We start from the raw sequence: 13,304 nt of genomic DNA, 5'->3' as shown, positions 1-13,304 counted from the left end.
AGTGGGACAAGAACTTAAGGACATACTAGAATGGGTCAGAAGTGTTCAAGGTAGAAAATACCTATTCTGGTATATAACTAAAACAGGATTTATAGCAAGAATATGACTAAATAGAGAAATTGACGATCACCAGAAGATGGCAGTAGTACAACATTATGGATATAGGATAGAGCAGCCAGCAGCTCGTGTTCACTACGTAAAATAAAGAACACAATGGACATTGCGAAGCAACAACTTGAAGTACGCATTATAGAGGTATTTGTTCTGTTGCCACATTTCAACGCAGTGCAGCAGTTGCGGTTTACATTTTTAAAGTTCTGTCAGTCCCTCCGTCATCTTGCAGTCTTGTCTCTCATTGGTTGTTGTAAAAGTACCAACGTCATCACCCCGATTTGAAATCGTAAATATCAAACATGTTTGATAGGATCGGGGTGGCCCCAATTGTTCTCGGAGCAGATCGGTATGTGTACGATTTGATCTGTGAATGCCTCGCATTACGTGATAATCTGGACCAAACATCGCACCCGATCGAGGCCACGGATAAGATTTTTTCCAAAGATTCTCGGGAGGAGTAAAATCTGGCCTAGAATCCTGTAATCTGAGCCAGGTTTAAATTTATTTTAAAAATGTCACATGATTTCCGGTGTTGTGTCGAATTTGGACTCCCCGCCAGATTACGACACCCCTTGTTGATTTTGCTGGGGATTGGCGAATCCTAACACCTAATGTTAGTGGGGAATGGGGGAGTCATAATTTGGCAGGGAGTCTGTTTTCGGCACAACGGGTGTGGAACATAGTGAGCATAGATGCTCCCTCACTTTTGCATTGAATTGTGGGATTTTTAAGGGAACGAACGTAATCAGTGCACTGGAAGGATTTTGCGAATGAGACGGCCCTTAAAATGAGAGAACTGGGCGTACCAAAAGGTCTTTTCAATTGGACACGAAAGCTGCCTGTTCAACATCATCTTAAACGCTATTGGCCTACATCTAAAGCCACTTTTTCACTGTGGTGTTTTTTAAAGAACATCTTGATGGCAGCAAATACACCTCAAATTGGCCGCTGCCTCTAATATCACTAAAGTGGTAATAGGATTATTAGCCTAGTTTTGGTCACGCTTCATAATGGACAGTCGTTGGTCTGATGAATCTATTAGTTTCGAGACTAATCATTTTGACTGAGGTCAGTCAGAGTTTCATAACTATACACAGCCTGGCTGTATGTATTCATTAGTTAAACGTAGTCTTGGAGCATTGCCTGTGTACTTTTGACTGAATTGTTTTTCCCTATTGTGCAAAGTACTTCTTATACTTTACAATAAAATGTGTTTTGTATTTGATTAAAAATGAAAATAATCACATTACCTTAACCATATTTCAAATGAAAACGAAAAGCAGGTGTTCACGTCATATTGCGTTTTATTGTAAATGTAAAGTGAAGGTACAGGGGATGCACATATTGGATTTGAACTATTTAGAAATAACTGATATTTAAGGAACAGCTGATAAGTGTCACAATCAAATGTGAATTACTATTAATTTTTAAAGGGTGGTACACTGTCTCTAAAATAATAACACTTACAACTGCACTAGCGTTTTATAAATTCAACATAATTGACTTTCCTTGGTGTCATGATAGAATAACAACATGTCATACTATAAAAGGCATTTCTAGCGTTTTAGTACAACTATGATTTAGTATATGTAGACAAAAACATGCAGAAAAAGACTGAAATACTCATAAAGCATAAAGACAGCTGATTCTAGATGAGTGAGAGCTATTTACTTAGGCCTACCTTCTGTAATTTATTATTAAGCAATTTAGCAAAAACGCAGACTTGTCTGATCAAATTTTATTTCGTTTTTAAGGGCCTATGATCACAAATTCACAATTTGAAACCTTTGCATTACACACCTTATTGCGATGATCTTCCAGTTTAAAAGAAATGACGTATGTGTGTGGTTAAAGCTGATTGGTCAACTAAATTGGTAAGAAAGAGCACCTTTGACCAATGAAAAACCTTTCGGCACGCCCCCACCTTTCGACACGCCCATTTCTCCGACCTGCAGAGAACCCTACTTGCTTAAAATGGCCGACTTTCTGATCAGTGCCCTGTCTACCGAGACGCACCCATAGTTCTGGAAATGACAAACTACTGTATACTTCCTCAATGCAGTTTACTTCACAAAACCTGCCTTGGGTTGGTTATAATCGCCATGGCGACCGGTCTTTCAATATCGGCGCGTCCCTTGAAAACAGGTCGAGCAACTAATCATTTCCTTGATAAGTGTGTCAAAGCATACCAACTACTTTCAGGTTTGGTTGGCTGCTGGTTTAAATTGCTATGGCAAATATGTCTTCAGTCCGTCTTTTACCCGCACACCCATTCCGCACAGCACTGTAAAAAAGCAAACTTAAAACAGCGTTGAAGAACAGCATACAAGCACAAAGGGGCTCAAAAACAGACACGAACATTCCAAGTGTTGAGTAAATCTACAAAGAAACAAACAAGATGTGCGTTGTGGTTTTTCCTTTCTCACTGTTGTATATTGAAGATGATTCACCTGTGAACGAAAGTTCCTCACCGTGCCACGTCCAGCCTGAATCAGAGCTTGATCAATACTCAACTTTCCTGCCTTCACCAAACTCATGAGACTGAGCTGCATCTCATTACTGAGCTGTAAAAACAAAACAACATTAACATCATATTCACCAAACTCACAAAAAACCTGTTCAAATGAGGAAGCGTTTCGTTTGACTGGACCTGCTGTTCTCTCTCTTGTGCGGTTATATTCAACGCTTCTCGTGTCATTGTCTGCTTACAGGACGAAGAGCTTCATTGCACTCTTCACTTTTAGTTAAAAGCATCATTTTTGCTAAATACTTCAACGTCTTTTGTGTAACTCATCAAAAACGATTACGTTGCATTTCATATTTGCAATGATACCATGTATTGTATTCTTTGCTGAATGTATTTTCCTCTTGTATGTGATTTTCCATGGAAAGCAGCTTTGAAACATTTAAAATTGACATAAAAAAAAAACATTTAATTTGAAGTTTTGATTGTGTACATGTACTGAAATTAGTTGCCATTTTATTTCAATAAACCGTCTGTTTACATGAGCATCTTGTGTTGTAGTCAAATAAACCTCTCTGACTAAAGATGTACACGTGCAGATTTTAAGAAGGTACTCTTACCTGAGGAACTACCAGCGGCTTGTGATCCATGCTGTCAGAGACATAAGAAAACACGTCAGCGCACTCATCAACTCAATAACTTTGTTCACATCGAGGTCTGCCGTCTCCTGTAAAGGGGTGTGTATCTGTATCTGTGTGTGTGTGTGTGTGTGAGAGAGAGAGAGAGAGAGAGAGAGAGAGAGAGAGAGAGAGAGAACTTGTGTGGTGTGTTTACCTAAAACTAAACAACTTCCTTAAATGTGGCTTACGGGTAATTTACAAAAAGGTGAAAAAAGTGAAGTCACACTATCTGATACATCTCACAGTATCTGGTTCTCGGGTGTGATTTTTGTAAAGAATAAATTTGACCTTTCATTTATCTCTTTTATATTTTCTTTGTTTTTGTGCTCAGTAAAATGTTTAATGAAACAGTTTCTTCGTCGTTTTTGTCTGCAGTAAAATGTTGTGCGGCATCTAAAAAAGTCTTTGAATCAATAAAAATATATATATATATTTTATTGTATTAATAACTTGTGAGCCCTCAATGTCTGATGTGGTTGGAATGTGTTCCTCTCAACCTATGAAGTTCTGGAATAGTGAAATGTTATGGGTTGAAATATGACTGTTATTCTAATCCATTATGCCCTCTATGAACTTCCTAAGTGATGTAGATCTGTCACATTATACCTGACTCTCTCTGGTCACGTGTTGATGTGAGAGAGCCGGATGAGGAAGTGGCATTACTCGGTGGTCAAACACAAAGGACTTCCTTTCTGTGTCACATTAGAAAATAATCTGCATACAACAAGAACTATCAAAATAAATAAGTAAACTGTATGCAACTTAATAAATAAAACAATGCTTTTAAAAACTTTCAATACACATTCACTCGATGATAAAACACAACTAACGGTGTGCTGAATTAGCTATGCAAAACTCACAACATTACATCATTATTAAGCTTCAAGACGATTCCCTTCATTTGTTTGTCTGTAAGCAAAACGAATGTCGCAAGAAATGAAAATCCACTTAAGGTGATGTTAGCTGGGTGAAAGCAGGCTCAGTTCCAGTCTACTGTATAATATGCATATGTTCAATATGAAAAAAGACATACACGAAAGAACGATATATAGCATTCATTTTTTTATTTTGCATTAAAAACATTTCAACACGATGCCATCACCCGGTCTCAAAACCACACAGTGCTCATTCAAGTTTCATACCCTTCAGTATACAGCAGTCCTGTAGCAAACATTTGTTTTTCTTGGTTGTGTTGGCCATTTTCATCCAGCAGCTGGACCCTTTCTTGGGGAGATAAGACATAATAAAGACGTTAACTTTATAAAGTGTGAACAAATAAGTGACAATCTAAAGCTGTGAAATAAGATCTTTTTATGATCCCATAATAGTTTCAGTGTAAATCATTACTTACATGTTCAAGGGTCTCCAGAGTCCTTTCATACAGAACAATGTTCAGCCCATAACCCAGGGTGCAAATATGACACTGATGTGAAGATTTTTGTCGTCCAGCCACGGTCCAGATTGTTGTTGGCTCACCATATTTATTACTTGGTTTGAGACACTGCCGGCAAAAAAAACCAACAACAATACAAATGCTACTGGTTTCCAGTCCTAGTACCATTAAAACCATTACAAATGTGCAAGTGTGTTTTGGGTCTTATGATTTAATGGTGTTCTGTTGGTTCCCATCCACCACATAACATCCCACCAACCCATTAGCAGTAAAGACCATTATAGTTAGTCCATTACAGCAAATACAATTCACATTATAACCATTAAATCCATTATAATTTATGTGATGGTTTCTGTTTTTGGATAGACAGATTTAAACCACAGTAACAATAAAGAGAAGTAAGTGGAACTTTGTGTCAAGTCTCTAAATGACAAAGTGCACAAATGCAAACGTCAGTATATGCGAGGGTAATAAATGTTACATTTTTAATTCAATCTTAAATAACTAAGTATGCAAGTCGGTATAAAAATGCAAAAAAACATTTTTACTTTGACGTATTAATTATAGCTTTTGGCCTTCATTCCTGGTATATAACAGCAAATAAGTGTCATTGCCCTTTTGGCCATATTTCTATAATTCAATCAAAACACAGATTATGATGCAAACTAACTAGAACAGCAGCAAAAATTCAACATCAAAAACAGATTGACCTCTCTGAGTAAAAGGTGAAATAAACAGACCTTTAAAGTTCTCTCTGGGACACCTGTAGAAAGGTAACATGAAAGACTGGTAGTTTTAAAATAAATAATTAAATGGACGTTTAATTTCTTCAGATTTGAACACATAAAACAATCTAATATTACTATAAAATAATGAATTCGCAACGTTTACAGCAACACTTGTATATGTAAGTAATACAACATTGAATTTTTTGCTGTTTTCTTGTTTATTCTGAATGAATTAAGAAAACAAGCTAGGCCATTTTAAGAACACCAATTTCTTTCATTTCAAAAGACAATACAAAATCCAGACACTTTTACATGAGCATAAACAAATTTCAAGTGCAAATACCATTTCCCATTCCATGAAACATTGTGGCAAAAAAAAAAAAAAATATAAAAAAAAAAAAAAAAAAAAAAAAAAAAAAAAAAAAAAAAAAAAAAATATATATATATATTTAGATGAAAAAGAAAAGAAAACGAAGAACACAATGAAACAAAAACAAAGAAAAATAACAGAAATGCGATACATTTAAAGTTGTTTGAAATGGGTTTGGTAGAGCAAAGACGAGGGGAAATTATAAAAATAAAGCCGCAGTCACAGACTGCTAATGACATTTCTTTAGTGAACATTCAAAAGAAGCAAACATTGACTACTTTGCCACAAACCTTTTATTTCATGACAGTCGTGGCTATTTCACATATTATGACCAATACAGAGATTTCAATCCCGTAGTGCTGCAGAATGTTTACATTGAGGGAGAAACTTGAGTTTGACCGTTCTGTCCAGCCCGTTCCTGACTTAAGTTTGCTTTGATTTCGGTTTTTCATCTTTCTTTCTACACTATTACATTTAAACAGTTAAACATTTATATTAGTGACCGGTGTCAAATGTACAAAATGCCAAAAACGTCGATCACTGTTCCATTAAAACATTATTTTTAAACACAGGACATCATTCTTTTTATTTTAGAATTTGGGAATCTCTCTTTTGAGTTTTTTTTTGGAAGTCACTGCACTTTAACAGACTGGGACCTCTTTGTCTGCTTTTACCATCTTTGGAAAGAGAGGTCTGTCAAATAAACACACTTGACCACATCTGGAGCATTTTGATCGACACCGTAAAATTCTCATGCGGAGCATTTTCAGGTCTTAAAACGTTCACATCCTCTCAGATGGTTTTTTATAGATAGAATTGTGTCGACATTTGGCAGGGCGGACAACACATAGCAAACTAAATACAAGGTCGAAGAACTTTGAACATATCACTTAGATTCCAATTAGTTTATTTTATATTTACAATAAACAAAAGAGAGAGAGATGACAAACAACCGTTGTGATGTTTCCTTTTCTGTCTTCGGTTACACTTAGAATAGGGTTTGAACTGACCGATCCAAAGTTAACTTTTTCCTAATAGCCTAAATGTTTAAGGAACAATTTACCCAAACTTCTCAAATGTCCACATCCACAGGCTTTCTCCTGACGATTTTGTACTTCAGGCACTTAAAAGCAAACATCACTGCGGTCCGGTGAAACCCATCACCTGTTAACCGAACGCCGCTTTGCTTCGGATGGTTAAAGTTATGTGCAAATCAAACTCAAAACACTGCCGCTTCATCCACTTCAGGACTGAAATGTGTACTGATACTGTTTCATGACTCCCATCCGTGTTAACCTCAGGTTTGTATTGATCAGTGGTTCACGTTGAAAGGGTTCGGCCCCTAACTGCTCTTCTCTGCGGGGGAAAATTTCGGAATATCATTCAAACAGAAGGTTTAAAGTGACGATTTAAATCAAGCAGCAATTGCATGTCCTGCAAAAGAAAAAAAACCAAAACAATTTCTGTCTCGCACAGAACCGAGTGTCCAATGCTTTACACACCAAGCGACCTTTTCATCACCCGAGCCTTTTCAATAACACACATCTTTCTTGTTAAATTAACGCGAATATTAGGACGAATATGCGGCTGAAAATAATACAATCTGAACAGACAGAACGTTACTGTTTTAACAGCGTGACCTTTGGAGATTACATGAATGCTCTAGGAGCTCAAATATAAATGTGAAATGCTTGATATGAATCAAGAGCACGTTAAAACTACAGATATGCAAAAGATTGTACATTTATTCGGATGAGCTGGAAAAGCTCGTTTTGAAAGCACGGTCACCGCTTGCTACGTAAAATATTTCTTTGACATGCTACAACTTTCTTCCGTCTGAACGCATCGTTTCTGTGACGTGAGTTTAAACTCGCACGGGGTTCTGAACCGGACATTCATACAATCCAACAAAAACATCGAGACAGCACGGAGTGTGACCGCAGTCTTTTTGCAATACATTTTTACAGACTACACGTAAGATGTTTCCCGTAAGAACACGTAAGAAATAAGGTAAAGTGAAGCGAAACGTTTGATATCTGCATAGTGTGATGTCATTGGGTGTGGCGGTGTGTGTGTGTGTGTGTGTGTGTGTAAGATCCTGTCGAGTTGCGGTCAGGTGATCGGAGGGGGTGGGCGGAGCTTTTGGACTATTTGTACGGACGCAGGAAGGCGGAGACTTTGCTGTGGATGAGGCGTATGAAGGAGCGCGGCAGCATCTCCGTGGAGTCTCGAGGGGAGTACTTGTAGTAGTTGTTTGGGTGAGCCAGCACATCAAAGAGAGTTTTAATGAGTTTTTTATCCTGATCGGAAACAAAAAGGAGAAAAACATCATGAGAATAAAACGAAAAATGTACTTGTGTATGCAAACCAAAGCTGCTGAAAGAGCTCATACTGAATCTGAGAATCTAAAAAAAAGACCTTTTCCAAGAAAACCCAATCAAGTACAGATTCGCCGAGAACGGCTGCAAATTTTAAGCATCGTGGAAATGTGTCAGTCTCACCCTTCACAAGTCAAAACTAACCTTAAGTATTTCTTGATGGTTTTCAGAAGCATAAAGTCGTCCGTCTCTAACGATATCTTCAACGAGCTGCTCGTAATCCTCTAGAGACAGAAAACGCAGACAACCGGCAAGAACTTCAAAAGGTGATCGGTGTCGTATACTGTAAGTAAATGATCAGTGTGGAGCTGTCTGATGATGTATGAGATGATGATATACCGTCATACGTGACGTATGGAATCTGGAACCCTCGAGCGCTGTTGACATCATTCGTTTTAAAGTTAATCCAGAGACGACGCGAGCGAGCCGTGAACGCGATGGGCCTCTCGTACGTTTGACACGTCTCATACGTGGTGATGGAGGTCGCCGACCCTGTGAGAACAGCAACCCAACATCCAAATCAATGATCGATTTACAAACGTCAGACCTAGCTTAAGTCAGATGTCAATAAACACTCACAGTTCTTCCTCATGACTAAAACATCTCCACACTCGTCCTCGGACGGCAGGAAGATTTCAGGAACCACGATTAGAATCTTGCGTTTGTGCGGAGGGCTTATGGTCCAGTTGCACTCCACGTTGGCCGGGTAGTTTCCAGGATAGTTGGGAGACTCGATGTATCCGATGAACTCGCCGATTTCACCACCGCACTCCCGATCTGAACAAGCAACAAACCAACACTTTCAGCGAATTTATTTGCGCGAGAATGTCTTTAGTTTGGCCTCGTCAGTTTTCTCTTTCGCAAAATTCCATGCATAGCTGAGATTTACGTGGTTTGCATGATTTTTCAGGCCTTGAATGCTGAAAATGATTTATTATAATCCACTTGGAAAAGTGCATGAAAACAAGCGAGTGAATTTAAACTCTGGGTGTGTCAGAAAGGCTGCGAGTGCCATCTTGTGCCAAAATGCAGGAATTCAGTTTTTAAGACTCAAAATAGATGAGCAGCGTACAACGCTTGTCTACTTGTTATTGTGGTGCATCATGGGACTGAATGAGTGCACATGATAACATCCACTGTATCAGCACTGAAAATGAAAGAGTATAGGGGTCTATTTCTGACCCCGATGAGTATCAAGGCTTGGAGAAGATCCAGAGTCAGAAAGTCTTTAGTCAATTCATTGACACTGAGAATATTTATACAATATATCAGATTTGAATACTTATTGCAAAAGTTTTAGGTCGACTGAAGAGAATCGTGTTTTTTCAGAATGAATGTGAAACGTGTGCTGGTTGTGTCATTTTCCATTTTAAAAGTTGATTTCACAAACTTTAAACATGATCATATCATGTATCATATCACATTATTTATCAAGTTATCACATTTTTCTTGTCTTTGAAAAAATCTCTAAAAATATCCTTCATTGATGTCCGTTTGAAGTTTTCATTCATTTTCATCGAAGAGTGATTAAAAACACGGAGGTGAACTCACTCTTGCATTGGGAGACGCTGATGGCCCCGTCGAAGTCTGTGGTTGTGTTTCCAGGACAGGAGATACAGTAGTTCTGTCTGAACTCGGCCTGATACGTTCCACGAGGACAGCGGATACAACGATGAACTGAAGTGTTATAATAATGACCTGGAGAACACAACACTACACACACAAACGCACATATTTGGTTTCCATGTGGACTTTCTATAAACATAATGACATTTACATGCTACAAGCTGTACTGTATATTCTCTCCTTTAAACCAGAACCTAACTTTCTGCATTAAAAACCATCAGTCAGAAAAGAGAAAATGTATCTGAAAAGTAATGTTGGACGAAAAATAGTAAAAAAAAAAAAAAAATGAATGACTGGAAATGTTTGTACAGATTTTCTGTTTGCTCAAAATGAATGAAAACAAAGCTGAATATTCTTATGAACCATCTGGTTTACTTGTAGCTAAGTGCTTTAAACAAAACGTTAAAGTTTCCTTTTTTAAGATTCGATGCCACAAAAATGGTAAACTGTTGTCGTTCTGTCATGCGACAAGCATGTATGATGAAGATCTCGCACACAGATGGTTTGATTTTAAGACTTCACAGGCTTCAGTCGTCCAGTTCTGGTGGTCTCATGACACATTCCCGTCTCTGTACAAGTTCAGTGTGTTTGAAACAGCTCTGTGAGTCAGACATTCACTGCTGGACTGTCAGTATAACAGATCAAAAGCAAACTTCTGCCCCTTTGTTCTTAAAATCCAAACACAACAAATGAATTTTGTGTGAAAAGCTTTCCTGTACCTCAGTGGTTAGCGCTACAACGCCAAGGTCATGGGTTCGATCCCAGGGGATTGCACATACTTAGAAACAAATGTACAGTATAATGCAATGTAAGTCGCTTTGGATAAAAGTAAATGTAAAACAGAGAATGAACAACGAACTCCCGCAACAGTTTTATGGCATCGTGAAGAGTGTAAAAATGTCTGACCTTTGACCTCACAGTCATTGAAGGAGATGGCACCCTCTCGTTTGGTACCGAGTCCTCCTCCACACGGGAAGCAGAGAGTTCGTCCGGGGTCAGGCTGGTACGTGCCCAGCGGGCATAACTGACAGGGCTTAAAGCCATCGCTGGAGAAATATCCAGGAGGACACTGACCTATCAACATGACATCACGTTGTCACAACATATGTTGAGATATGAACCTTCAAATTATAACTAAAAACATATTTTACCTTCATCACTATTAATCGGTTTAATTAAAACAATTCGCAATGCCGTCTGTTAAAAACGTACTTATTATAAAAGTTTGGTTTGGTTACCTGCACACGACGTGATGTTACGAGCTCCTGCTGGACCGTGCCGGTCTCCTCCAGGGCAAAGGTCACAGGCCAGCTGACCATCACGCTCTTGGAAAGTTCCGGGTGGGCACTGAACGCATCGCTCCTGTTCACCGTGGTAGTATGACCCAGGCAAACATCTGACTAAGTGAGAACAGCCAGCAGGGGGCAGCGGTGAGGACACAAACTCTCCATAATTACCAAACTCTCCGCAACACATTTCGGAAGAATTAAATTGTGTAAACTGCATAAACATTGTTACACTCAAAGTTGACTATTTATACAAGAATGGTTTTACCACAACATAGGAATTTGTTATGTTTGCGTTTCCTATATCTTTACTGTTTTTAACATATGCACTTAACTTTCAAGATGTCTGATTTTGGTTACCAAGGCGTAAAAAATGACGGAAACCTGATTTGGTTAAAATGGGACAACCTGACTTGCTGTCTTGGAAAAGGGTGTTTATAGTCATTTCATATAACTTAAACACAAACTTCAGACCATCTTTTTAATGCATATTCATTAGAAACACTTTTTTTACCATTCAGAACCTTTTGTCGCAATTTATGACATTTTATCCTTTTTTATGACATGCTTCCCTGCAATGATTTTTAGTTTTTTCTACGTTTTCGGTAGGTGGCGCTGTTACACATCTTTCGAAAAAGTAAAGCATCTAAAAACCAAAATCAACAAATGCTCCGTTTGGATCATTGTTCTGAATTTGATCTGGATGAAGTCTTTGTCCAAAACACAATTTTCTCAGCTTTTTGGACTTTTAAAAAGAAACTCCACATGCAATTGTTTTATTCAAGTGTTGAAATGTTTACATAGTCGTTCAACAAAATACTCTTGCTTTGAGGGGTCATGTACGTTTTGTGAAAAAGATCAAAATAATCATGCAACAACCAAAAAAAATAGCAGGGAAAGAGTCATTAGCAGGTGCTTTGTTAATATTTCCCATTAAAATCTTCAACGATCCCGATAAAACTATGTGGGTTCTGGACCCACTTACCACAGCGGCCGCTGTCCTTCTCTCGACCCGGTCCGCAGTTCTCCTGCTTGGCGGCGGGCTGAGAGAGCTTCTGCGCCACCTCGTACTCCAACCCCGCCACCCGGATGAGAAAACGCTCCTGGTTAATAGACTTCTTCAGTGCTTTGATGTACGACTTCATCTGCTGTTCCATCCGCTGTCTTTGACACATCATATTACAGTTCCCTGCAGAACGACATCACGACCGTCATGAGAAACACCTTCAGCTTTAAAACCGTCGTATTGCAGATGTCCGACTCACCCGTGGCGTCTCCCGGCTTCACTTCGGCCTCCAGCTCCAGGGTGATCCGTGTGATCTCTTTGCTCGACGGGTTACGCGCTCGCCGACCTTTGGTCTTCTTGGAAGAGTCGCACTTCAGGTTAACAAACGTGACCAGGCAGTTGACGCACGGCTGACCGCCTGCGAATGAGGTTTGCAATGTTTAGATTTGACTTTTCAAGACTTCGGAAGTAATACAGAGTACATGGCATCTTGTTTGATTGAATTTTTTAACATGTCTTTTACTCTCCGTGTAGCAGTCAACCCCTCAATAACAGTGGTTTCTCTCCACAGGGACCATCAAAATGACATGGTACCCTTGATTTCCAGGCCCCTATGACCTCTGACCTGGCCCGATCTGTCTGCCGTTGTCCTCCGCCCTCCCCTTGTGCTTCGGGTGCAGGTGACATTTGGCATTCTTGATCCGGAAGGACGCCGTCTGTTTCACGGGAGGAGCCTGAGTCTCTACAACCAAACGCAGAGACATCGACACGCATTCATGAAGAAAACAGCGATTTGCATTAGGATCATTCTGAACGGGGATCTGAGATTCTAGTGCACCGTGACAGCAATACTAACGTGGTAAATGAAACACGTCTGACGTGAAAAACAAACATCAAGCGCACGGACTGACGGAGTAATAGCACTGCTGTGATGTTTTTCAGAATCCTGAGCTGCAGATGGTCTGGAGAACGTCTCATCGGCTTCCAGAACGTACGTTAGAGACAAATAGAGAATCTAAACCTGAAGCGTCTCTAAACAAACGCGCAATGACGGGAGGTGCAGATCAATCCTGAACACAAGACCCAAGAGCTCGAACGAAACACTACACGAGTTCACTTTGTTTCGTAAGAGGCAACAATAAATCACAGAGCAATTCAATATCTGAACTATTTCTCAGTTATATTATACTGCATGAGATTAAATGGACAGCAAATCAAACTTCTGCATCGGACATCATCCGTCTCAACATGAGCTCTGC

The 13,304-nt window shown here is 39.2% G+C and overlaps 2 protein-coding genes across 4 annotated transcripts in view; both read right to left on the bottom strand.

Annotated features, from left to right (window-relative positions):
- Positions 1-3,314, bottom strand: part of LOC130545511 (formin-H) — a 30,362-nt gene extending 27,048 nt beyond the window's left edge. The window contains exons 1-2 of one of the 2 annotated variants that reach the window (XM_057320044.1): positions 3,199-3,314; positions 2,565-2,678 (exon numbers count right to left, since the gene is read on the bottom strand). In XM_057320044.1, the coding sequence (XP_057176027.1) occupies positions 2,565-2,678; positions 3,199-3,228 (144 nt within the window). In that variant the 5' untranslated portion in view covers positions 3,229-3,314. The remainder of the gene's footprint in view (positions 1-2,564; positions 2,679-3,198) is intronic. The other variant, XM_057320045.1, reaches the window with a different exon arrangement.
- A 2,473-nt stretch (positions 3,315-5,787) lies between these two features.
- Positions 5,788-13,304, bottom strand: part of scube3 (signal peptide, CUB domain, EGF-like 3) — an 82,947-nt gene continuing 75,430 nt past the window's right edge. Inside the window, exons 14-23 of one of the 2 annotated variants that reach the window (XM_057320042.1) lie at positions 12,671-12,787; positions 12,305-12,463; positions 12,025-12,228; positions 10,992-11,153; positions 10,660-10,827; positions 9,679-9,840; positions 8,707-8,904; positions 8,467-8,619; positions 8,272-8,351; positions 5,788-8,049 (exon numbers count right to left, since the gene is read on the bottom strand). In XM_057320042.1, the coding sequence (XP_057176025.1) occupies positions 7,897-8,049; positions 8,272-8,351; positions 8,467-8,619; positions 8,707-8,904; positions 9,679-9,840; positions 10,660-10,827; positions 10,992-11,153; positions 12,025-12,228; positions 12,305-12,463; positions 12,671-12,787 (1,556 nt within the window). In that variant the 3' untranslated portion in view covers positions 5,788-7,896. The remainder of the gene's footprint in view (positions 8,050-8,271; positions 8,352-8,466; positions 8,620-8,706; positions 8,905-9,678; positions 9,841-10,659; positions 10,828-10,991; positions 11,154-12,024; positions 12,229-12,304; positions 12,464-12,670; positions 12,788-13,304) is intronic. The other variant, XM_057320043.1, reaches the window with a different exon arrangement.

The sequence above is a fragment of the Triplophysa rosa genome, linkage group LG21, assembly GCF_024868665.1.
Source record: "Triplophysa rosa linkage group LG21, Trosa_1v2, whole genome shotgun sequence".
Taxonomy (NCBI): domain Eukaryota; kingdom Metazoa; phylum Chordata; class Actinopteri; order Cypriniformes; family Nemacheilidae; genus Triplophysa; species Triplophysa rosa.
This window is presented reverse-complemented; position numbering and strand designations above follow the sequence as displayed.